The sequence below is a fragment of the Antrostomus carolinensis genome, unplaced genomic scaffold (assembly GCF_000700745.2).
Source record: "Antrostomus carolinensis isolate BGI_N321 unplaced genomic scaffold, ASM70074v2 scaffold12559, whole genome shotgun sequence".
In the NCBI taxonomy this organism is placed as follows: Eukaryota; Metazoa; Chordata; class Aves; order Caprimulgiformes; family Caprimulgidae; genus Antrostomus; species Antrostomus carolinensis.
This window is the reverse complement of record NW_010340703.1, coordinates 5,356-33,079: the sequence shown is the minus strand read 5'-3', so window position 1 is coordinate 33,079 and position 27,724 is coordinate 5,356. Positions and strand designations below refer to the sequence as shown.

Below are 27,724 nucleotides of genomic sequence, written 5' to 3'. Positions count from 1 at the left end.
TTTTTTTATGTCTTCAGCTCTGCAATTGTTCCAGTATTCCTTTCACTTAGTTAATTACTTCACCCAAATGGAAGTGGTTAGATCCACATTGAGGCTTGTTTTGTTTTGTTTTGTTTTTTAATGGATCCCATATGCTGATAAGATAGTTTAGAATCTGGATTCAATACATCCATGGTTTATTACCAATAGTTCTCTTTTTGGTATGTTCAGTACGTCTGGTTCTCAGGCTTATTTCTCTGCCTTTCCCCCTGCGATGCCTGCCTAACTAACCGTGGTGGTGGCACAGGTCTTGCTGACCCATGGTCTGCAGTCAAATCTTCCCTGCTCAAAGTGCCAAATCTTGGTCTCGTCAGCAGTGGCTGCCTGAACCCAATGGAGGGCTGAGGCAAGGTGCTTGGCTCCGGCTGTTCTCTTCGTGCATCCTGGCTCCCGTCAACTTCATTCTTCCACTCCACCCTAAACTCAGGTGGTGGCCTCTGCTGTCTCAGTCTCTGGTCTCTCAAGATTTTCCCTGCTCTGGGTCTCAGATTGAGCACTGTGGTAGTGGCATCCATCTCAGAGTCACTGCTGTCACCCACTGTTAATTGAAAACAAAATAATTTTAGGTGTAGAATATTACTGTTTCAGGAATATTCAAATAACAGCACACTGAGCACTAGCAGCCATAGAAAAAAATTTTCCCATGTTTTCTAAATTCAGTGCTTTCTGATGAGACCCAGTAACAGACACTTAACTCTGCCAAGACAGAGGATAGATTTGACTTACAAACATCCATCTCCTCAAAACCGTGATTTTTAGAAAGCCCTCACTCAGCTGCACTTTAATCATCAAGTGGCCCCCTGTTTGAGTTGGCATTTCCCCAGTTCTGGCTCTGGACATGGAAGAACCTGTATGTCTCTGAGCTACTTCGGGTCTAGTCCCTGCTTACATCCAAGCAGGTTACAAAAATGAGATTTCTCACCCTGACATCCCATGAAATCTCGTGTGAGAGGCATTTCCAGAGCATGGCATGTACAGGGGCTCTAGAAACTTGACTTTGGAAAAGGAGCAGCAGTACTCCATCAAGCAAAGGATCTCCCAGGGTCAATGCACAGATGGGAGGAAACTTCCCATCCTTAATACGCCTGAATGTAAAATACCAAAGAAAATCCACAAGGCAATCACAGGTTGCAAGTGCTGTGAACTCCTTCACCCCCTCACAGTAGGGTAGAAAATGGTGAAGGGAAAGCTTGCATCATCATTCAGGGAATGCTCTTAAATTATCACTGCCAGGTAAATCAAGCTGGAAACTTTCTGGACGTGTACGTGTGTTTATGTTTTCCCCATCAAATTATTTTAAATTGATTAACAGCTTCATCATAACTTGCACACTTCAGTCATCTGATAATCATTTAAAAATAATTTATGAATGCCTCAGATTTGTTCTTAGACTTAAGTCAGATATGATGTTTTAAATATATCAAAATAAAGAACTGTGTATTGTGCAAGCAACTGTCATAAGAACAACTTCCATTAGTAGCCTACATGTTATTTCTTTTAAAAAGGTAAGGAAGGAGTCAACAAAATCTATCACCACATAATTGGCCATTCACCCAGATAATTATATATCAAGGAAGGTCTTCATCAGACTGTGTTTGCAGGCTTTCCCCCTCCCTAAATATGTTAAATAATATATTTTTTGACAACTGAATAATCTGGAGGCACATTTCCTCTTTAATTCTAGGTGACAGTAGGTGACCTCTGCAGATATAACCACAGAATAAAAGGCATCCTACATTCAGGAGAGCAAAGATGTAATTATTAACCGATAAAAACACGATCTATTGCTAAATTAATTTGGAAGAGTGGGATCAGGACATTTTAGTGACTGTGCAGAGATTTAACCTTCCGAGCAAGAGATCTTGATGGTTGCTTGTCATGAAAGGAAATGTTCCTGAGCATGGTGTAAGCGTGGTAATACAGCTGGTAATAATCAAAATTAATATACAGAATTGGGAAAAGTTTTCACATCAAATGGTTGTCTTCTTCCAGATGTTTTAGTTTTTGTTTTGTTTTGTTTTTCTGTTAGAATTCAAGAACTCCAATATAAAAGATTAGTGAGTTTAGGCAGAAAAAAAAGATATTTTGGTTGTAAACCACAGCATTTTGAGAAGTTCTTCATGAGAACTATAAACCAGACCTCATGTCCTCATTCTCCTCTCTGGTTTGGTTCTCAGAGCAGTGTCCTCTACCCTGACCTCAGTGAGAAAAGAAAAAAAATAAGCTTATAATTCAAGACAGAGATCTGGACACTAAGGAATAAAGACAAGGAGAATGAGCCATGGCAGTGTTTCTGGTGCAGACATGTTTAAAGCTGCTGCTTGCTCACATGAGGAAATGTGCTGGGAGGACTATGCCACTATGGCATTTGAACAGAGAAAGTCCCAACACTCAAATACCTGCTTTACGATCCATCACTTTTAATGCTCTAAGACCTCTACTAAATATCCAATACCAAGAAATATGTTATGAAGGTATTAACTTTAGAATGAAAGCAAGTGCACATAAAACATTTAATATTTATTTGAAAATTAATATGCTGATTTCTCTATGTCATCTCTGGAAAAACTTTCCATCTACATATGCAAAATGACTGCAGCACAGTAAGAGAAAGCACAAAATTCTTCATTACCTCTGGAAGATGTGTTATTTCTCACTCGTAGTTTCTCTGGGAGTTTAGTGTTTTTAGGAAGTGAAAGGAATCTTTTTGTATTTGCAGCAGCCTGCATGCAAAAAAATATAAGAAATATTAAGTTACTGCAGACTGAAGTACCAGCATAATGTATTTTAAAATAACACAACTGAGGCTTGAACGAGTTTATATAGCTAAAGGGCTGCAGAATAGTTTGGAATTAGCTAATGTGTAATCTTTTACTACACACTCAAGTTAATGCTGATTGCTGGTTGATGTCTGTGCTAAATAAAACTGAGTAATCTCAAGCAGCTTAATCAAAGGAAAGCCTAGTGATAAACCCTCTGAGATCAAAGTTAATAAATGTATTCTCTCTAACCTCAACCTTACCTGTACAGGTTTTCCTAAGGAAGGTAAATTCTGTAAGCATGGCATCACTTTATGCAACTCCAGTTTGAAACTTTTTATTAGTCAGCTGCAAAAATCAGGTTGAGACTGAAGCTCAGACACAGGAACTAATCTGTATTCTGATCCTGCAAGCACTTTATACATATAAATGACCTGATACAGTTGACTAGTCACACTGAAGTTGCTGGGTAAGTTAGGCACCAACGTGATCATTTACCCGTTTGGGGCATAAAATCCTTGTTTTCCCAAGACTAAGCTCTAAAGGCCCTGGGAGCAGAGTACACCTCATACTTCCTGGAACATGAGAGGTACTTTCCAGGACAGGTTGCTTTTTTTAAAATTCAAAAGTTTCTCAAGGGCATCCTTTCTTACATTTGTAAAAAAGGGTTTTTTTTAAATCTGTACAGTCTACCAGCTCTCCTCTGCTTGTACCATTCATTGATGCACACTCAAAGGGAACCTGAAAGGAACTTTATTTGCCATGAGAGATTTCTCCTCTTTGGATATTGTTGTGCTGCTCAGGACCACTATGCTTCCCTCTCTGTTTGATTTATCCAAGGATAATTATTTTAAAAATTGCAGCATGTGCATTTTAAAAAGCTGTCAGACACCCTGTTCCTCTCTCTGCCCCAAAAATGTCTCAATCCTTCTGAGTCTCTTCATTATTCCACTTATTAAATAATTTATTTGCATGACAAATATAACATATGTAACTGTGGTTGAGAGAAGAAAAAAATAATTCAGGAACAGTCTTATTGTCACAATTAACACCACAGTAGCCCTGGTAATGATCACAAATGAGACACAGCACTTATTGGAGACATCATTCCAGCCTCAGCTGCTGAAGGACAACTGTATCAATGAAGACAACACTAAGTATACCTGTAACATGAAAATACATATTTATAGGATGGTTTATTTCCCTGAGATCTAAAATGTCAAGATAATTTGGTGTATTAGCTTCCTTGTTGAATCAGTGTGCTCCAATCAAATATGATCTGAAGTTTACAGTGAAGGTACTGCGAGATTGCCTCAGAGAGCCAAATATTACCATGCCACAGCATTTCTTGTAGGCAGAGGGGTTTTTCCTATTCTGTGCCAAAACCTGAAGTCTTGACTACATTTTATGAACACTAAAGAGTCCACAACATTTTTTCAAATTAAGAGCTCACTCTGACTGGCTCGATTAAATGTTCTGTTTCCCATATCTTGGAGCATACTCTAAGTAATTTTTCTGTCTCAAAGTCATTTTCGACCTCGATCATCCACACTTCATCAAAATCCCGACAAAGAAGACTGACCATCCCTTAGAAGTACACTCTGTACACAGCCTGTTCAGTTCCTCTGAGATAAAATTATGGCAGCAGATCCTACTCCCATATCACATTCCACAAGACCGAAGCTTTGCTGAAGGAGTCAACACAAATTAAGGGACTCGTGCGCAACTGAAGGTGTAAGTGTGACATTGTTTGTGCAGCTGTCTTCCAAATTCAGGATTTATTTTTCTGCATTTCATACTTTTTTTTCTGCATGACATTTAGCTACAAAGAACTGGTTTCTATAAGCAACCGACATGCAAGTACCGGTCTTTCTCTGGACAGGCTGTTCGTTTTCCTCAGGCTCTCCCTAAGGCTGTGCCGGCGACGGATCAGAATTTCTTTGGCCTGCTTTTCATTTGCATCTGCAGCCAGGCTATGTCGGTTATATGACATTGTCTGAAATACAAAAGCAGCAGTCATATTCTGAAAAGCATAATGTCAAATGTGTTGAACTATATGCACAGTGCAAAACAGGCTTTTTGCTTTAATGTTTTAATAAGCATCATAAATCCTTGTGAACAAAATCATATTGCAGATTAATAACAAGAACAGTAATTATGTCAGCATTTTTTTTAGTCATCTGCTTCACAAGCCCTTGTTTTGTTTGATTTTTTTTTAACCTGATGATACTTATTATGAAAGAGAAATTGGAAAAAGCTGGCTTAATACAGTGTTTATCCCCACATTATACTAGCTCACTCAATACATCAATAGAGGGGACACATTTGAAAGTGATGAGTCACCTAGGGGGAAGTCACTTTTACCTCCAGCAAGCTGAAGCTTGCTCCACTTCTGAATACTTTCCAAGGACTCAGGCATTCAAACTACTTAGCCACAGGACTGTAAATGTGAAATGTCCGTTTATTTTTATTTCACTGTTTTTCCAGCTCATCACCTCTGCTCTTAATACAAATGCACAACTGGAGGCAAATGGGAAATCTAATCCTATACGAAGTGACCAAAATACTGATTTAAGTGGACAATGTTGGGTTGAATTTGCACCTATGATCCTTTTTAATGGAAGTAAATTGCAGGTAATATGACAAAAACATTAAGCTTTATCAAATGTGTAAGATCAAGTACGGTATTTACATAAAGGAGTATGAGTATGCAGCTGCACATATGATAGGACATGGATTCATAGGCAACAGAAGTAAACAACAGCATTAATTATTATGCTATGGTACAGCAGATGTACTAGCCCAAAGATATGTTAGGAAGACAATCAGTATATTCAGATAGTAGTGGGACATATAAGTATGCAAAACTTCATCCTTACTCGATGTCGTATTTGGTAGAGGTTCTTCGTCAATATTTCCCGCATGTTTTCCATTTCAGTGGGAGAAAGCGGCTTTATCTTTCCCTCATGATATTCACTGTGGCAGGATTAAAAAAGGAAAATAGAGGAAAGAGAGAGAGAGAGAGAAAGAGAGGAAAAATGTTTTTCTTTTTATGATTGGGAATTACATTTTAACTATTTCCTTTGTTAGAGTTGGAAACAACATTTCAAAACAACAGAGGAACAGGTGAAAACGTTGACATGTAGGAATGAAATCTTGATCTCATTTGAGTCAGTGGTAAGGCTCAAAACTCAATCTCCAGAATTTGATATAAATTACATTAAATTGTAGATTTGATTAAGGTACTTCTCAAAATGCCCCTCAGGCTTCCCCTGTGGCTATTTGCAGCAGACGGTCAGGCACTGGTTCAAATCCAGCTCCATTCTCCATGGTAAATCAATATTCCCGTGAGCAGCTGCCCTTGTAAAACGACAAGCTCCAGACAAGCACAGCTCACCGAGTGCTTCGTGTGTGAGCTGCAGGCAAAACACTCTTGTTTCGTACCTGCTTACTGTTCAGGTGACATTTAGTGTCCTAAGTCAAAGTGATTATCCCACCTACAGACTGGACTGTGAAATAAATTATGTGACCTGGCCGAAACGCTTGGCCACGCTGGCATCACTTGCTTACCTGAGAGACACCGACGATGGGACCTTGCTTATCATTCCGCTCTCTGCCATCTCAATGGCATGTTTGATTTCCAGCTTCTTGTATAAAGAAACAATGCTGGATTTGGGCTGGTTCTCCCGGATTAGAAGTCTTCGCAGGTATTTATTGTCAAACTTTTTAAACCTGTACACGAGGCAAACCAACCCAACCAGTTAATTTTTACTGTGCATAGTTAAGGAAAGACAACATACTGTAACCAATGCAATTGTGAAGGAGTTTATTTCCCAGGAATGTGTCTGTTCATATTTACAACCTACTGCTGATTAAGAACTTGAGCCCTTTCTATGTTATTATGTTTTTATGTAACCTAAATAGTCTTAACCTGTGTTTTGGTTAATACATTAATGGACAGTCTCCCTAGCAGCAACTTTTAATTTTTAGATATTCTGTGTTATTGGACAATATTATTTCGAATTCTCCATTTTCATTGAGACAAAGAGAACATTAAATATTTACTTTAATAACAAATAAAAGGTCTAAATTTGCACCGACTGCTTTTCCTTTGAAATTTTAGCCCTCTTGTAAAACTTTGGAAGTTCTCCCTCTAAAGCAACTGCAACCCTTTTGGATGCTTAGTGAAAAAATATTGATTTTATTTGTCAGAAAGTATTTTGTCCTCCAGCCATTCTGAAATTATTCTTGAATTTGGGTTTGAAGGTCCTGAAGAAGTGGGACCCTCCTTTGCTCTGTAATCTGTTAAAGATCTCACACAGACCAGAGGAGAACCAGGCTGAGCAAAGTAAAGTTGTACACTTGTCATGCATCTGTCAGGAGAGGGTCCCCATTGTGTTGTTCTCAGATCATTTGGAGAGGGCTTTTCTCAGCCCTTCCTGCTGTTGCTACTCCTCTTTCTATAAAACACTTAAATTCTCGTTGGAGCAGCAACTAGAAGGTGGGTGGGCAATGCTCATGCTTTGAGTCTAAAGGATTTGGGTGTAAAAGAGTGTGCTTCTGCGAAAGGGGAGTTAGATCCAAACCAATGATGATGACGACAGTGATTCAGCAGCTGAAGTGAAAACCTGAATTATTCAGGTATTGCCAGTGGTAATCTTCTTCATTGACACTAAGTCTTAAATAATAGCATCAAGAACTGTAGAGCTGCCTGCCATTAGGATCTTTCATGCACCTCATGCCAGCTAGTGCCTTGATCTTCCCAGAGAAAGTCCCAAAGCTTTTGTACGTTTCCCATCAAATAGGGAACTAACCTCTCACTTAACACCACAGAGATGTACAATTTGCAGGAGGAAAGCTCGATGGGATAAAAGGCTCAGCAGACATACAGGAAATGCTCTGAAACAGTCAGAAACAGGGAGAGGACATGCACCCTTAGAAGGTACAAGCCTTTACCCTGGGATCAGAGGGCTGCCTTTCTTCTTAGCTGGAGATTTTGTTCTACTTGCTTGTGGTTTAGTAAAAAGACATTGTTTTGCTGCTTTCCCTTTGTAACCCACACATTCTAAAAACAACCATCCCCTTTCAAGAATAAAATGCTGAAAATGAAATCTGATGCCCAGCAGCCTTCCTTTGTTGCTGCCGAGCCAGTTTAGCCTCTCCTGTATAACAGAAGTTTTAAGAATTACATTCTTACTTATCTCTCCAAAAGTTGTGACCCCAGTGTCCACACACATCTTCAATTCCAGTCTTCACGTGGTCAAAGAACTAAATGGAAAATATTTGTTCATTACATAAACTTTTAGACATCACTTGGCTTGCCCTTAGATACTATTAGTTTCTAACTTACTTTAAAACAGAAAAGGTTAGTCAGAATTCAGGACAATGCTTCAGTTTAACTAAATTGCACCTAGGATTTTGCACCTAGAACACGGCAACCCTGGACACACATACAGACTGGGGAATGAGAGCCTGGAGAGCAGCCCTGAGGAGAGGGACCTGGGGGTTCTGGTTGATGGCAAGTTGAACATGAGACAGCAGTGCCCTGGCTGCCAAAAGGGCCAACCATGTCCTAGGGTGCATCAAGCCCTGCACTGCGAGCCAGTCGAGGGAGGCGATCGTCCCACTCTGCTCTGCACTGGTGTGGCCTCACCTCCAGTACTGGGTGCAGTTTTGGGTGCCACCGTATAAAAAGGATATAAAGCTACTGGAGAGTGTCCAGGGGAGGGACATTAAATTGATGAAGGGCTTAGAGAGGAAGCCATACGAGGAGAGGCTGAGGTCGTATGGTTTGTTCAGCCTGGAGAAGAGGAGGCTGAGAGGAGATCTCATTGCAGTCTATAACTTCCTCACAAGGGGAAGAGGAGGGGCAGGTCCTGATCTCTTCTCCCTGATGACCAATGATAGGATCAGGGGAAATGGCAGGAAGATGCGGCAGAGCAAGTTTAGGTTGGACATTAGGAAAAGATTCTTCACCTGAAGTTCTAGTGGAGCACTGGAACAGGCTCCCCAGGGAGGTGGTCATGGCACCAAGCCTGACAATATTCAAGAAGCATTTGGACAATGCCCTCAGACACATGGTGTGAATCTTGCGACTGTCCGATGCTGGGGCAAGAGCTGGACTCAATGATCCTTTTGGGTCCCTTCCAACTCACAACATTCTATGATTCTGTGATAAATGCAGTACAACCAAACTCAGAGCCAGACTCTTTTGTTCCCCTGGAGCTTCCTTAGCTCACAGTCCCAAAAGGACAGAAGTCAGTTGCTAATTTCCTCAACATCAGTCTTGCTGAGCTCCTGCCTGAATCTGGAGGTAACTTTTTTCGCCCTTATTTTAATTTCTTTTAAGTTCCTTAACCACTTAGGGTTATGCCTGTGACTTCTCCAGGGACCTCCCCAGGCCTGACAGTGAACCAGGTATGACTTTGCAGAGGAGAGAGCCTGAGTAGGAAGCAGCTCCCCGTGTCAGCACTGATGCCTTGGGATGCACAGGACAGAGCTGAGATACCCAGCATCAGGTCTTGAGCTCCTATTTTAGGGAAGGTCTAGACTCACCTCAAAGCATCCTGAGCACCTAATATTAGAAACACACTCTTCCTCAGTCTATTATGAATTACAAAAGAGTGAATCAGTTTAGCTAAGATCTCACGTGATCCCCAGAGGCAGCTCATTTGCTCTTAATGCCATAGTAGTGGTCTCTTAAATATGGGGGGAAATCCTGGTAGACATGTTCAATGGATAATCTCTAAAAGGATGAGGCCTAGATTGACTTCTCTGCTGAATGCGGCCTTTATTATTCCGCATTTTTAGAATTTCAAACCATCTGTCATGGGAGGTATTGTGCAAGGAGAAATACATTCAAGAATATGCCTGGCTAATAAACTGCAAAAATTGGACACATACACATACACATACCAAATACAAATCCATAAAAAGGCTGATGATGTGAGAGCTAAGTAAGTTTAAGAGTGTGTTTAGGAGGAGTTCATATTTGTTTAATTGACTATCTCAAATGCAGATATAATTCAATTGCCAAAGCTTCCCTAATGTAGCCAAGTTCTAAAATAACACGTATCTCATATGTGAAACAAACTGCAGGAAGTTAATTTACCTCAAGAGCTGAACAATTACGAAAGTGAAGATTCCAAAATAATGATACATAATAATGCTAATTTTGATAATTGCTAAAGGTTAAATATAAGTTTGACAGTTACTGTGCTTATAACACCTATAAAAAAGAAATCTAAAAGAGTGTGTGTCTCTCTGTACTACTGCATTCTGAAGCCTTGTCTTACTGAATGCCACTAGGAATTTCATCTAGATGAATGTTTCATCTATGACACTGAAGCTGCAACATACCCTGTTATAAATTTCTTCACTGACAGCAGGTTGCTTTTTATTTGACCTTTTGACATCAAGAAACTCCACGAGTGGGCGAATTGTTATTCCCTGTGAAGAAAAAAAAAAAAAAAGTCACACAAGGTTTTGTTTTGGCTTTTTTTTCCATAAACATAAAGAAAAAATGAAGCCTTTCAGTCTTTTCCATCTCTGTCAGAGCATTGAAAATGACTGTGGATAGCTTTTTTAGCTCTGGATACCCTTTCACCTTCCTAAACCCAAAACCCAGCCTGACACAATAATTATAATAATGAATTCACTCTAGTGATTAGCAGCTTTTGCACTTAGCTATTAAGTCCTTGTCAACATACAGACTCCACTACTGCAATAGAAGGAAGGAAGGGACTCTGTAGAGCTAAGAGGTCCAAGAGGGGCAACCTCACAAACCCCATCGGGAATACATCAGTTACACCACCCATAATATTTTTAAACATTTTTTTTTCAGTTCTGTTGTGTATTAGAAAAACTCTCACTTGTTTTCTAAGCTAATAGACAGATCCCCCATCATTCCAAGGCAAATATATAAAGTCCTCTTTTTAATGATTACTCACAAAACAGGTACTCAAAGATGTGTAAACAGTAGCACTAAAATTGCTATTCAAGATCCATGACACTAAAAGTTTTGTAAATATGTGTCCTTGCTGACTATACTCAGAGAAAGAACAAAACGTTTCGGCTATCCCAGAATGATACCATGGTTTTGAACAATTATTTGTGGAAGAACTGACATAATTTGTTTATTTGTATAGGCACACTGGCAGAGGGGAGAGGAATGAATCTCTAATGGTGTTGACATCAGTCCCTACTATCCCAGACAACCAGGTCACATATTTCTTTTTGTAAATGAATCGAGCTTTATCTTAAAAGTAGTTAGGTTTCTTTGCCCCATTGCTCATACTGGAACACTCATCCTGATCCTCATTGTTCTGATAATTAGAAAGCTACTTCTTAATTGCATCATGGTCACATTGTACCACTTTGTTCTTGTGCCAGCATTTGTCTTTTTAGTTCAAACAGTGTTGCTCCTTCTCTGGTGTTCACTCCCTGATATAAACAGTAATTATATTCCCTCTTCTACTCCATTTTGCTAAGGCCAAGGCATCCTGGTCTCCTTTCACATGACAGGCTTACCACTCCCATGATCACTCCAGAACATGACATTATTCTCTGATGGAAATACCTGTCTCAGTATGTCTTAAGATCAGATTTGCCTTTCTAGTGGCTTAAACTCCACCTTGTTATCAACTGGTACACCTGTCTCTTTTTCCCTTTCTATTTTTTTCCAAATGAAAGGTTCCCACTTCATAAGAGAAATATCTATTAATACAGTTCTAGCAAGGACACGTTTGCACTTATTACTGTTAAATTTCATTCTGTTTCTATCATATTGGCCCTCAGTTACTCTCTTCTTTCTACATGATACCCCATCTCGCTATCACCCAGACAACACCTTCCAAAGCCCGTCATCAAGAAACATCAGCACCAAAAAATTCCTATGTTTACGTGCCATGGTCAATAACAAGAATATTAAACAAAACCACCCACATGAACCATCCTTGAGGAATTCCGTTAGTAACATCTCATTAGCCTATTATCTGACCAGGGTGGTCAAATGCTGGAGAAGGTGCCCAGAGAGGCTGGGGAATCTCCATCCATGAGATATTCAGAACTCAATTTGACATGGCCCTGAGCAACATGATCTAGCTTTGTAGGTGGCCCTGCTTTGGGAATGGGGTTGGACTAGACACCCCCAGAGGTTCCTTTCTGACCCAAAGGACCATATGCTTTTATTTTCCTTTATAGGAGACACTGTCAGCTCCTTCTTCATTCACTTTACAATCATCCTAACGTCAGCCTAAACCTCATTTTAACAGGCAGTTAAGCTAACAATCTCCTATGTAGCCCCCTTCCCCAAAGATTTTACAATAGTCCAGTTAGATGAAATCACTCTAGAACATAAATTACCTTATCAAAGAATGATACCAGGTCTCCCACTGGTAAACCATGTTAAACTTTATAACACATTCCATTCACCTCCACATTTTAAACTATTCTATCCTTCAAAATCAGTTTTCACAGCTTATATACTAAAGTCAACTAACCGACCTCCATCTGCTCCAGTCATCTTTTCCCCCTTCCCAAGCATGAGCACAGATACTTGCTATTTTCCATGGTACCTTTATCCATGTAAAAGGCAGGCTAAAAAAACCTTTTTTTTTTCTCACAGATCTGAAATTCCATGTACTAGCCTCTCACATCTCTCTCATTGCTCTTGATAATGACTAGCCTGACATGTTTATTGGAGGGACTTAGCCTCCTCCACATTTTGCTGGTTTCAGTCACTTCCCTCTCTCAGTCACTCTTGACCAGGTCTCCATGGCCAGGTTGACACCAGAGACAAGTTCTTCATGTTCTTCCACACACCTGGTGCTTTTGGATGGATGTCCAGCTGGTTTGCAGCATCATTGCCTAACACCCAGACTCAAACACTCCAGCACACCTCGCAGTCCCCTCAGTGTCTTCCATCCCCTGGTCACAGTGCACTGTATCCAATACCAAACTCCTGAGTAAACGCACAACTTTAAATATTCTAACAAGGAATTAGCGCTGGGGCTGTACACAGATTATCTATTATCTGTACTCCAACCTTACTAGGTCTTAAGTGCTTAATACTACTTACACATCATCATAAGTACTTAATATCTGGCATACTTTTGCTACCCATTGGCACAGCACTTTTTTTTTTTTAAACTATGACCATGGAAAGTACCTTCAAGTATGTTCCTTCCAGTAAGTCAGGACATTTGTTTTTCTACCCATTGCTTATTTACAACCTGTCTGAGAAAGAAGCCCAGAAGAGGAAAGGCATTACCTGAATGAAAACAGTAAAGAATATCACCACAATAACAGCAGTGATGAACAACTTTTTCCTGGGAAACACAGCAGGAGGAAGCAGAAATACAAGTGAAAAGCAAATAGCTCCTCGAAGGCCTCCATAGGCGATAATAAATTGGTCCTTAAAAGTGAGAGGAATTGTCCGGAACACATTAATGATCTGAGTCAGAACAAAAACACCTGAGGGAAAAAAACAGAAATACAGGGAGGAGGGGAAAAAAGATAAATTAAATTATATAGAAATCCCCTACAATGCTGATACTGGTTTTAAAACACTTCTATTTGCTTCTTACCTATATACTATTGAAGAGACTAAATGTTACTTAGCAGCTTGAAAACACCATGGAATAAAAATTTAAAATGCCTAAGGATCACCACCTTAAACATATTTAGCAAGCTAACCACCTCAGGTCAGCTGGATTTAGGACCTGAAGCAGCAAATTGATCTCCACAAGACAGCTATCTGCTAGACTCTGCACCTCCAGAACAGCAATAATTCTCTGTGTCACTATAGACCAAGACTCCTGATTTTTTTTTTTTTTTTAATAGGATTTGAACACTTTGGTCTGTCACCTCCATCAATCTGTGCTTTGAATCATGCAAGCTCATATTCACTGACTTAATTTTACTTGCACAGACAGGAAGGATGCAGGACTGGGGATGGAGGGAGAAGATGCCAGTGCATGCTGGTGGACCAAAGGCTTCAGGGATGTGGTGTACTGGAGTAAAGGTATAAAGGTAGATGAAGCAAGCAAGCATGGGAGCCAGGAGCTGGAGGATAGTCAGGCTGCTTGGCTGCTTTTCAGCATAAGCTTTTCATTGTGGAGTTGCAGGCACAGGAGGTTAAAACAGTCCAGATTTTTGCACTGCAGGGAGACTTGGGAGCTGGAAGTAGGGGTGCAGAGGCAGATCAGGACATGGAGGGACCAAATCACTACAGATGATATTGGGATGAGAGGCAGGTTTAAGACCTACAAGCCTGACATCCACCTAGGTCTCAAGGTAAAAAAAAAAAAAAAAAAAAAAAAAAAAGAGCTAGCACTGCAAACTCAGGAGGGATCAAGCAGTTTCTTACAGGAACTTTTTCTTCACAATATATATCTGAACAACACTTCAACAACAGTATTTCTTGTTTTGGTGCTATTTATGCATCAAATGACTGGGAAAATCCCAAAGCTAGTAAACATAAATTTAAAAAAAAACACAATCTGCTTAATTGTTGAACGACTGCTAATTCTTTTAAGCAAAAGTTGCTTATTTGTAAATAAACATTTACTTAAAGACATGTACTCTGCTAACAAGCAGACTGCCTCTGATTTTAGATGGGCAGGACCAGGACCGAACTGATTTTTGGGTTCCATTTTGGAGGAAGGTGGAAGCTGACCCTGCAATCTAGGACATGTTACAAATAAGAAGACCATTCCACAAGCTGAAGGACCTTGTCTAAATTTTGTCATTTTCTACTTGAGAAGAGATAAAAAGTTTCTCTTGCAAATAATACTTAATAATACTGCAAATAATACTAATAAGTCTGAGACTTGCTTACCCAGTGCCCTCCAGATTAAACAGAAAAGGAGGGTGAAGCTAACGAAGGCCCAGTTCCACTCATGGTTCTTCCCAACTGTAGACACTCCCATGAAGATGAAGATTAAGGTCTCACTGACACTGCTCAGCATCTTCATGAAATACTTTATTGTTGTATAGGACTTTTGAGAAACATTTTCCTCCACATATTTATTCATGGTCATGGCACAAGCTGTAATCCTGGAAGGCAAACATTATCCTGGACGTCATTGGCTTGATTTATTTTTTTTTTTAGCCTATCTCATTTCTACAGAATATTATTCACTTTTCCATAGTCCTTTTTAAAATACAAAGCATGACTTATTGCATAACCAATCTCAAATTTATAAACTTGGTGAACCTAGAGTTTTGAGCATGAGATTTTTTTTTTCCACAGCAGGGAGTTTTATGAGAAGACATCAGGATATGGAGAGGTTTTTCAGATACCAAATCCACATGATCAAAGCAGGGGTCACTCAAACTGTGTTTTGAAAGAGGCAGAGCTGAGGAGAGCCAGTGGCAGCCCTGGAAAACAGGGAGTGCTGCTTCTATTCTATTGCTGCTGAGGGACATTAGACAGGATGGCAACTGCACATCCTGGGGCAGGACTTCACTACCTGCCCACCAGCCACTGTCCCACCAAATCATTCCCCTCCTCAATGGTAGTGACAGTAGCCTGCTCCTCTTTCCAAGCAAAGTAAGCAGCAAAGCTACAGACAATTTGTCATCCTTCACCACTTTAGGCCACTGCTCGCTTTGCCTGTGCATAGGGCTGAATAGGAGAAAAACACCCCCAGAAATATATGCTGGTGCCGTTGTACATTTAAAGTACCTACAAATCAATGAAATGGACATCTTGGCTGAGACATGAGAGAACAGACAGGGCTTACTGTAAGTATGCCTACGTGTCTGTGCTCCAAGCCTGTGTTAGTAAACAGTTTTTTACTCGGCAGGAAGAACAAAGAATGACATTACTGGCTGTACATCACTTGCTCAGTACGACTGCCCATGGTGTGGGGATGGCCAAGGACCACTCAGCTACAAAGTTTACGGGTTTAAGGATAGTTCGCAGAGCTGGCTGGAGGATAACCTCAAAGTAGTACCTCAGTGTAGGGCAGCAGTCTGAATTGCCTAATAATTATCAGGGTGGGCAACTAAGGCAAGATGTGATGTGAAATAGCTTTCACTCCTAGTTCTACTATCTAGAGCAAAAACATGTCTTTCCCAGTTAAAAACATTATACACACCCATGTACAGGTTCTCAATCAAACCATGCACACTAAACCTAAACAGAGAGAGAGATATGTATTTGTGTTGTCTTTCTGAATATAGCACACGAGGACTTGTCCTACCATTATTTATCCCAGTTCCACCAGATGTTCAGTCTATAATTACTTGGGGATATTTCTTCCTACTGAAACCTCCACACTGCTCTCTCATGGAGGAGAAAGGTAGGTTCCCTAGCATCTCTTTGGAAGAAGTTGAAGACAACTTTCCCACATCTCATGGACATCCCACTGCAGAAAGCCTTCTGCTGAGCATGTCCTGGCTCTAAGCCAAGAGCCCTATCTCTGAACAACTCAAACGTCCCTGAATGTGTCAATGGAAAGGCAGACTGAAGGATAGCTCAGAAAAAGCTCACTGACATTATGAATACACACATCTAGGTTATTTCTTCTAAAAGAAGGGATTAAAAAAAATATTCTGCAAAGCAGAAAGAGGAATCCCAGAAGCAGCAGTAATTTAAAAGGACCTTCACATAGTAAACTTTCTTAGCACTTTGCAAGAGGGCATCCATAGCAGCAGCTGTGGCTGTAGTAATTGGCAGACCCTGATCATATTTCTCCTAATTTATTAAAGTTAGTTTTGTCCAGAATTTTTCTACTCTTACATGGAGCCAGTATGGTCTGCTTTGGAGGACAATGGCCAAGATCTGAAACACTGTAATCTCTGACCTGACCAACACATCCACAACCCCAAAGTGAATGGGCAGCATTAGTTCTGAGGGATGAACCTGGGAGGACACGTGGACACTTGAAGAGGGCACAGTTTACTTCGCTGACCTCTGTTAAGCAGCACAGCCCCTGCAGGCACATCAGGGTGAATAAAACCTAGGGAAGGGGGTTTGATGTGGAGACAAATGCAATCCGATGGGGCAGGCAGTAGCTTACAAATACAGGTGGAGAGGGTCTGCTAGCAGAACAGTGCACCTAACCTGGCCTCTACCCTGCATTTTCATCCATCTACACTTGGTGGCAGAGAGGCAGATGTAGACAGCACAAAATAAAATGGCCATTGCCATAGAAAATCTAGCTCCAGCCCTAAGCAAACTCCAAGACTAATAAGAAGGAAAGGTTGGCTAAAACTATCCCAGACCCTGACCTGCATTTAGTACTGACATAATTGTCAGCTGTCTCCTCATTGTCAGCTGATTTCACTATGGGCTTGAACAGAAAGATCCTCTGTGGCCCAAGAGTAGAACACTGTCTGGGAAGCATCATCATGGCTACATGGGATCCACCACGGAAGAAATGCTGCAGACTTCATGAGCATACAAGCTTCATCCCTGCAACACTCAGTGGTTTAGGTAACGTTTCTAGCTTGAGCATGTGGTTGGGACAACAGAGGTCCTGCATTTTTGGCAATACAGACAGACTGCTGATGGTCTTCACAGTTCTCCTCCTTGTTCTTGTCTTACACTTGCTCAGACTGAGGACTTGTCATAGATCCCACCATAATTCCCATAAACATATGTGCCTGCACATCTTGGGAAAAAATGGGAGAGGACCAGGGCCCTGCATGGATTTTGTCCTGACATGGAGTGATGACTTGGCCAGGACATAATACACTCAAGCCTAGAAGCCGTCAAACATTCCCAGGTTCTTCAGCTTATATGTAGTTCTGGTGACCAACCTCAAAAGTATATGTGAAGATGGATCTCTAATCTACTTAAGAATTTCACTTTCCAGAACTCCCATACTCAGTGGCAAACCAGCTCTTCACAAGCCACAGGCTGCACTGACAGACCTACAAATATCTCAGGTTATGTCACAGGTCGTGACAGCTCTCCTGTGCATGCACAGCTTGTCCGTACAAGTATAACAAGACCAGTGCATCCCGGCTACCTCCAGCTAATTGTGCACACAGTGGAGCTGGTAAGTGCAGGGGGTGCAAATACAATACAGCAAGAAGGTGGTGGGCAGGCAGCAAAACATCCATTTCCAGACCTGCAGTCATCCAAAGCTGCACCTGAAGCAGGCCTAAAGGCCTGAAGCATTAGGGTTGTCAGGTCTGCACCGGAGACAGAACAAAACCCTCATTACTATTTATTATCCTCTTAAAATAAATAGTTTTCATTATCATAGTCCTTTAGGAAAGCCCTGCAGCTTGGGGAGTGGGGAAGCATGCTCTGGACATGGTTTGTTTTTGGATCCTGAGGTAATGGAGACACTGTAAATAGATGTCTGATAAGAATCTGTCACCAGATTAATCAGGATCTTTGCAAGCTGTAACTTAAAACACCCACCATGCTTAACCACTACAATTTAAAGGGACAACACTCATACAGACAATATTATTTTCAGTCACGTTTTGCATTCATTTGATTAGTGTCAACTAATTAACAAGCTGGTTCACCAGTACAGCAAATAGTGCTGTGCAGTATTTGTCACTCTTCAGGTAAGTATTGTTCCATAGCTAATCACTGCTCACTTCATAGATCTGGTATCTCTCTTCAGTATACTTATCTACACTAGAAAAAATCCTGTTCAAGTCTCTTTAAGGTGAAAATCCTATTGCAATATAGTGTTAGAATTTAATATAAAATACATTTCTTTAAATATGCAAGATTTTATGTATATTATTATAATATGTTCTTCCCAAACTAATCTTTTACTGTCACCATAATCTAAGCAAAAGCTCAGATGTGGTTTATTTTACATTTTTTATCCACACATATTATTTATGGTTTCCACTTCTGTGACCTGAAGTAGCTGCCTTGGTCAAGAAGGGGAGGGAAAAAAGTTAATTGCAATTAACCTGCAACCTTCTGTGCTTCTGAAGAATAAAAGTCCTCCTGTACAAACAACACAGTTTCTGTCATGACTGCAATAAACTAGGACACTGGGTTCAGTCCTCAAGTTTCCTTGACCTACTAAATTTACAGTAGTTTCAATGTTTGTTCCTTTCAGCCTGCTAACTCACTTGCAAAAAACAACAAAAAAAAATTTGTTCTGCTCTTTCACAGCCTTTAAGAGAAATTAGTAAGTAGAAAATCAGAAAATGCAGCATTATAATTAGAAACGGAACCAAGCAAATAAAGTTCAGATTCATATCTGTATGTTTTCAGCCATGCCCCTGATTCAAGCTCAGCTCTAATTGCAGTAGAAGCTCTTTCCTCTCCTTCTGAGAGGACTTTCTCACCGCAGCTCACAGGGACATGGTTCAGTCCCTCTGCTATTTCAGCCAGGTAACTTGGTGCAGGGGTTATACACGGATGCTTTAAGAATTGTGTGTCCTCAGAACAAGTACACAGACTTACCAGAAGAGGGACAAGCACCTCTCATTCCCCTCTATTCTTCTGCCAGTGAATTCCTACTTGCACAAAAATGAGGCACTCTGTGTATGTATCTTATTTCTTTGATAATGCTGTTTCATGTCCTTCACCTAAAGTATGGTACAGCCTGTAACCACAAGGTCTTGCCAACCATCTTTATGAATCTAGTTATGAAGGAAGTGGGAATCAATAGTGTGACAGACTCACGTGGATGTGGGTGAAAAAAGGGAGATCAGACAATTAACCCCTATAGGCTGAACTATAAATGGCCACAGAACAATATAATGTATAAACAATGAGGGTTGTAAGGGACACTCCGAGGTCATTTGGTCCAACTACATGCTCAAAGGAGGGCTGACTTTGAAGTCAGACCCAAGCAATCCTGCCATGAGTCATTTGCTGCAGAAAACGACAGGGAACTCAATACCAATGCATGTTGCACTGTGACACAGAGCAAAACACTCCCTGCAGTTCAAAGCCCAACAAAATGTGAAAAGCATGGGGTAGATTTAGTCCAAGAGGGTGCAGAGATTACAGGAGCTTGACGTCCCTCAGCAGCACTGCTGGGAGGGGGCACGCTTTACATCTCAGCACAGCTGAGACACTACATGGCTGCAGAGAGCCCTTCCTGCTCCTCCTCGGTGGTACTGATGTATCCAGCTCTGTTAGCTATTATACAATACATTTAGAGTCAAAAAACATACATGACATTTTAAAGATAACTAATTTTCTATTGTGTTGTTGGAGAGAAAAAATACTTTGTGTTTTCTCTTCTGTTTGCCACCCACGCGGGGCCACTGTCACTGATGAAAAGGAATAGGTTGCAAGTGCACCACTGCCCGGCATGCAGCACGTCCAAATCAGTATTTCATGCACACTGCCACAATTTCCTCCATGTACAGTTTAGCCACATGTTTTTGGTTTAGAAGCTCTTTAAGTATTTGATCATAGGATGTCAAGGACATTGGACTTAAGAAGTGGAGGAAACTAGAAACCACACAAATGCTATGAATAGAAGCTAGGGGAAGAGATGGCACACTTATGAACTCGGTCAAAGTGGATGCGTATGCTACTTTATTTAGGCTCATATCAGAGAAGGAAACCCAAGCAATCTTTAGCTCTTTACTTATATCAAAGTACTAACCCCTCCCATTCCATGGCATATTTCTATTTTTATACTACTAAAATAATCGTCTGTAAGTTTCCATGTAAATTGCTTCCCAGACCCAGAAAACCTTATACTGGCATAATTATGATATCAAACCTATCTTCACTTTCCGAAAAGATAATAATCAGATGAAGTATTACCAAGTCTTAGTGATACTCAGAAGTAACATCTGAGTTTTCATAAAAAGCTATGCTCCTAATGCCTGAATGACTCATATTTGCCACTAGAACAATACAAAGTCATTAAAGAAGGTTGGCCTTTACAAATATTACTTGGAACCAGAGCAAACCTTTTAAGTATATCAAATGTCATAAAGGCTCTTTCTAAAGTTGAGGTTGTTACAGTATAAACAGCATCTAGCGAGAGGCGGTGCTCTCCCTTCACTGAAGCCCAAGAGTGAAAAAGCAGGAGTGAAAATATTTTTATCTGTTTCAAGTGGGAAGAATAATATTATTTTATACATAATGATGTATACAGAGAGTATTGTAACACGCAGGCACACGTATAAAGATAATAAACTAAAGGGTTGTATCACCACAGGACTAGATTCTGCAAATTTTACATTCACCCAATCCTTACTGGGCTTGTAATCCAGCAGGAGTTTGCCTTAATGATACATATACATTGTCTTCATTGAATGGTACTTACTGGCTGCTCACATGACTACATGTAAGACATAGTTTCACAATATATTGGCATGGGAAGCGAAGCCACTTCATGAAGTTCCCAGCTACCACTCCCACTCCCTCCTGGCCACCACTGCCCCCACATCACTGTGGGCCACCCTTCAGCTGTGCCCTTATGACTACTTGTAGGGTCACATGAGGACACAGGTCACCAAACTGATCCAAGTTAAAAATAACCCCACTGAAAATACAAGGGATTATTTTCAACTTGGAACATTTCAAAGATATGGTTTATGCTGTGATGCCATGAACAGTTTTAGTGACACAGCTGGTGTGGCAGCAAGCTGAGAAAAGAGGATGGAAGCAGGAGGGGAGAGGCCGGAAATCCTCAAGTCAGCATCGCTGCCATGCATGATGGAATGATGCCATATGGCAAAGTTTGCAAAATCTGGTCCTCTCTGCAGTTTCCTTTGGCATTCTTACTTGGGTGCTATTATTACTGAAGTTTGGGGTACTTACGCCATGATGCCCGAGAGATGAAACATTTCAGCTGTTATGTATGACAAGTAACTGTACAGGAAGACAAAGAGTGGCTCAATCACTCGGATTTTATGGGTGAAACGGGTGGTAAAGGCTGCTACAAATCCCAAAAGGATTCCAATCAATACTCCACCGATCCCCACTATAAAGAAGTTAGCAATCCCAGCGAATATGTCAATAACCTTAATTGTGCGCATCTGGCAGAAAGACTTGAACAAATTGTACAGGACCTATGAGGAAAAAGAAAGCATATTATGTTTCTGAAATCTTCTTAATTTCCCTTCGTGTCATTATGTTCCTCTGCTTCAACGCTGAACTTTCAATTTCTCTATCTACCTTGAACACACTTTTCAGATATGCTGATGTTTACCTCTGGCATATGACTCATCATCCATAAATATCAGGCAGATATACAAAGAAGGGTAAATATCATTATACCCATTTTTGAAAACAGTACAGGTTTCTTAACCCATGCCATCCTGCAGGCCAGGAGCATAGATCTATCTAATCTTTCTTTAAATTAATCTATTTGCAGAGCTTCTAATTTCTCCACAGGTGGCCATTGCAGATTTTCCCCAGAATAAAAGAAATTAAAAGGAGGAGGAAAAAATACAGCTTCATAATCAGTGAAAAATCAGGTTATTTTCCAATGTGTTGGATCTACATAAGACACTGAGAGTTGAACTACTGAATTAGACCATAGATTCATCTGGCAGGAGTTGTGGGTGGGGAGGAGAGGGGATGGCTAGTGACCACCCAAGGAGTACAAGAAACACGGCATCCAAGGAGTTCTCTTTCTCTGACTTGTTAACCATTAGGAATCCAATGGTTTAAAGACTTTTCAAACTTTAGATTATTTATAGAGATTTGGATTTAATTCCCATTAAAAGCCCTGTTACCATGTGTTTGCCCAGCTGTAATTTTCAAAGTTTTTATAACCATCCTCCAAAACAAAATGGGTCAATGAGATCACCCATTTTCTTAGACAGAGAGCCTTTTTGTTTTACACAGAAAACAGAACAATGTGAAGTCTCTAATATAATGTATTTTAGTTACAATGAAACAGGCAACAATGGAATCAGTTACTCTTAAAGAAACCTTAAAGGGTCTCCTTATTTTCAGACTTATTTGGGAGATTTAAGCATTGTCTGGTGCTGCATGTATGCTCCCAGCCATGTGATACCATGATGGCTACACTGTCCCCTTGTACAGACTTAAGCTTGGTCACAGGCACCTATTCCTATCACAGTGGGTTCAAAAGCTAAGCCACTGTGGTCATAATAAACACCCAACTAGTCATCTTGGACAGCTTGCAGAAGTTAAACCTCCACTTTCTTTCTGGCCTTCTTGGTAAACGAAACAGGTTTCTTTATCAGAAATGCTATTTGAGAGAACAATGTTTTATCAGTACTTGCATTGTGCCAACAATGTAGGTGTTTGAATAGTGACTGGGAGGGATTTGTCACGTTTGTGGTCTTGTTCTGTCTCACACAACAAAGTAAGTTTTTCAGCTCTTCTTGGCCAAAATTTGACAGGTCTTACAGAGGTAAAAGTTGTCACTATAGACCAATGCAAAGACATAGCCTATTATGGGTTCTTTGGGATAAGTGAAAGGAAAGAACTGAAAAAGAAAATAAAAAAATAAATTCCAGAGCAAGCATGAAAAAAGGTTAAATCAAACCTAGCAGGTGAGCAGTAATTTTCATTACAGAGCAACAAACAGGACTAGAACAGAAGCATGAACTATTTATCTGATAACAATTATGCCCTCAGGATAAGTCCACCTGGGAGAAGTGTCCTTTTTCACCTGGACAAACCCCTTCATCTTGCTTCTCTGAGTCAGACTCCCAGCCTTTTTGCCCTATTCCTTGTTACTATGTCCTGTGCTGGGCAGGAAGGTAATGTCATAGGCTCTTCTGGTTTTCCATCTGTTTTGATTTGTGGACCTTACAGATTTACACAAAGAGAAATATGCCAGAATTAAGCCTATAGACAACAGGTGTGCCTTAGTTGGTCACTTTACAAGGACCTCTCAGCCCACAGACTCCCAGGACTCCAGGAAATCACAGACTGAAGGAAAAATACTGCCAACTTGTGTTGTTTGCAAGAAGAGGGATTTCCCCGAGTCACCTGTTGAAACTTGGGACTACACCAGAGTTGTGTTATTCTTCAAGACACCTACAGAATTTCACTTGGCAGAATACTCCCTTGGTATGTATTAGGGAAGTTTATTATTTTATTTAATTAGAGTTTTAAATAGCCTTTTTATACTTTAAAAAGTAACTATATAAACATCTATAACACAAGATCCCAAAGTAAGGTCACTGAGAGCTCCTTGTAAAGCAGCATGTAATTGATCTACTCAAGCAATAGTCATTCCATAACATCACCTCATACTCACAGCAAAGTATTCACCCTGCAAGCAGAATGGAGCCTGTGGTTTCCACATACAGACATCTTCATAAATCTCAAGTCTGTTGTCGTAAGTTATTTGAAAGAAGAAAAGCAATGTTCCTTTGTACATCAAAACCAGACCGCCCTGGTAGAAGCAGCAGCCAAGACTACGGAATGTCATGAACATGATTTTAATCTCATTCCTCTTGTTCTTTATTTACACTGCTGTAAATGAGATCAAAATCAGGTTCACTTCCCTTTTACTCTACAGCAGTTCAGCTTTACAGCTCTCTCTAAACTTTCAGGTGAGTTAAACAACATCAACTCTGGTCACACTTTGTAATGCATTTGGTATGAGAACGGAGCTTTTTTTTTCAAGTTCAACATTTGCATTTACTCAACATCCTTCAGTTGAACTTGCTGAAGGTTACACCAAGGAATATTAGTCACAAATCACTTTTTAATCTTATCTCAGAGTATCACTGCTCTTCCTAGACAGTAATTGCTTATTTTCATCAATTCTCAGTTATCAGTTTTTAACTCTGAAATTACTTTAATATACTCTAAATACTGAATTCTGAAATTACTGTAAAATAATGTTTTCAGCAGAGGAGGAATACAGAGCACTGCTAAAATGTTTTCTAACATGGTAATAATATTATTGTAAGGACACTGGCTCCTTCTCTGTGATTTTAAGCCTAGAATTGGAAGCTGAACTGCTAACACTCAACTTCAACTGTGATTTTGCCATTTAATATGTCGTGCTAGTTATCACTGACCCAGTCTTTTGGTAAACCACGAACTCTGACCAAGAAGCCAACTAGTAAACATTGTCCTCAGCCAAATTCAAGCTCCAAAATTCCATCAATACAGGAAAAAGATCATCCAAACATTTATCACAAAAACTATCCGGCATGAAAGACCAGCTGAGAAACACAGCTGAGCTGAGATTCCTGAGAAAGCACATCTCACTTTGTAACTAAAATGAAGGTGTGGTAGCACTTTTTCTGAAAAGGGAAAGCATAGATGACACTGGTATCCTAATAAAAGCTTTTATTAGGAGCAGCCAGGCAGTGCAAGCAGGATAGCAGGAAGACAGGCTTAAAGTATTTAGAAAGCATGCTTACCAGAGCCACCCTGTTCTGCACTGCCCATCTGTGTAGCCCCTGGGTTTTTTGATGCTGCAGTGGCCGTAGGAATTAGGCAGCTTCCGTGGACAGCCAGTCTGCATTCAGCTCCCCTCCTGCTTTGTCCCCACAACCCACCAGAGGGACCTGCCAGGGTAGGTGGGACTCAAGGGCTCCAGCAGACAAAAGCTGGAAGATGCTGAGTTCTGCCTACTAACTGGTTTTATCATCTCTCCCAGTAACACAACGAGGGGGCAGAGGAAGAGCTAGTATTTAGAAGACACCGTCTCCTTTCAGCAGATAGCTGTGTAACCCCGGCAGCAAGGACTGCTCTGGCAGCACTGCTTTGGGCAGGGGAGGCGAGGTCCTCTAAGGGCACCCCATGGGGGATCTGTGTGATGGCCTGGGTCACGTTTTAAGTATAAACACATGATTGCAGGTGTGCAAACCCATAACAAGGAACCATTAGCAGACCAACGCTTATCATGTGGAAACCACTTGATCTCCTGCCAAGTGCTACCTTTAAGCGATAGCTGGGAAGTAAGACTGAAGGTACTCCAAATTCCTTTCACTCCTTCATGAATATATGTATTGGTTAATGCATATGCTTTTCTGTCCCTACAAACTTCTCAGAGTATCTCCCCTGTGCTTGAGCATCTGGGCAGGCATGCTGTGAGAAAGGACCACCTCCAAAGAAGGCACCTACTGGAAAGTCATGCATCATAGTTATTAAATTGTAATACCAACGCCTATAAAAATGGTGTTTTGGAGTAATTTGCTATTGGACAATGGTATGCGTGAATACTTCCATCATCAGGATGCAGCGCTTTCCTAGCAAATCTTGCTGGATTAACTGCTGCTCCAGTGGAAAGGTGATTGATTTTGTGATTGGAAAAAAGAGATTTTGCTTGGAAAATGCACAAAAAAAAAAAAAAGTTTTACATTAACATAAAACCAGACCTTTTTCCTGCAGAAAAATTTGTATGAAAAGAATTCCACTGCATGAGTGGCCAGTAAGCATGAATAGAGACAGACACAGCCATGGCTGAACTGGTAAACTTTCTGAAACTCAGTATTTACACCCACTTATTTTTATTTTCAGGACTGCCTTAAGTACCAGCTTAGCAATGGCAGGTAGTTTCAGCTGTAAGCTAATGAGAAAAGCTAGGCTTTAAGGCAGGCCCATATGAGAGGATGGGATTCAGCTGGCTAGATAGCAAGAGAATCAGGTAAAGCATGAAGCGTAAGTGAAAAAAACCAAAGAGTACTCACAGGGACACACAAGAAATGATCAGTGCCAAAGCTCAGATTAAATGATGAGATATACATGTGTTAAACAGGTGAGGCAAAGTCTCAGAAAAGGGGGAAAGTGAAGGACAATTGTGCATAGAACGGGACAGGAATAAGAAGACAGTGGCAGAGACAAGAAAGGTGTGGACCCAGTTTGTGAATCTTTCTGATCCTTCTGGCATATGAAAAACTGGTCCTCGCTGTCTCACAAAACAGAAAGCATGCCAGCACATAGTTGGCACAGGCAGAATTTCAAGTAAGGCATGGATAAATGGGAGTAAGGTCCCAGACATGGTGTCATCAGGTACAAACAAGGGCCATTGGGGGTGTTAATGTCATTCGCAGATTGTTGTCCTCAGGTCAGCAGCAGAAACCCAGTTCAGCTAGTTAATGATTAGAAATTACTGCCTCCAGATGGCTGTCCTATCTCATCTGTAGCCTGGGAGAAATGTTTTGGTGGTTTCAGGGCAGCTCCAACTGGATGAGCACATGCAAAAGGCTAGCATCAACCAGGTCCTGCGCCATCGCAGTGATTTGCCCATTCTCCCTGTGAACATGCTGGGACACCCCACACTGGCCTTTTCCCTCTCCTGCCCAACAACACTTCTGCAGGTGAGGAAAACCTCCAGTTTCAGATTACAGAAGTAACAGAATTCAAAGATACAGAAACTAAAGAGATCAGGTAGTAAAATCCCTACACCAAATATGGTACCATTACACATTACTCTGGTGTAGTAAGACTATCGTAGTTTCTAAACTTAAAGTTTAGAGAATTACATAAACACATTAGCACTCCTCGACTTCCATCAATTTGCAAACTGTAATGACCTGATACAAAGAGATATAATGGAGTGGCATGCAATCATTTATTAGTTTTTTCAACTCATCATTTAGCAAGTAACTTACCACAGTTATAGCATCATTCAGCAAAGACTCGCCAAACACCAGGATGTAAAGCTGCTCATTGACATGAATATTTTCAAAAACAGCTAACACCGCCACGGGATCCACAGCTGAAATGAGGCTGCCAAAGAGCAAATTCTGCAGCAACGTGATATCAGTCAAACCAAATGCACTGATCTGGCAAATTCCATAAAGTGAAATTCCAATGCCGATGGCGTTCCACAGCGTGCCCACCACGGCATACCAGAATATGGTACCAAAGTTCTCAAAGAAAAGACGAGTTGGCATAAAATATCCAGCGTCGAGTACAATGGGTGGTAAAAGATACAAGAAAAAAACATCGCTGTTCATTACAGGTGGGGACTTTTCCTCTGCTCCAAAAATAATCCCACCAAGAAGCAATCCAACCAGAATGAGGAGACAGCTTTCAGGTACTATTGAGGGCAACTTGTGATAGAGATGGAAGC

The 27,724-nt window shown here is 40.7% G+C and overlaps 1 protein-coding gene across 1 annotated transcript; it reads right to left on the bottom strand.

Annotated features, from left to right (window-relative positions):
- Positions 1-27,724, bottom strand: SLC9A2 (solute carrier family 9 member A2; the record flags this gene model as incomplete). Its single annotated transcript, XM_010176240.1, has 11 exons — positions 1-577; positions 2,672-2,762; positions 4,663-4,794; positions 5,678-5,774; positions 6,369-6,530; positions 7,996-8,066; positions 10,158-10,247; positions 13,069-13,271; positions 14,638-14,855; positions 21,523-21,773; positions 27,261-27,724. Coding segments are annotated over 11 exons (2,150 nt in total), but the record flags the coding sequence as incomplete, so codon positions are not given.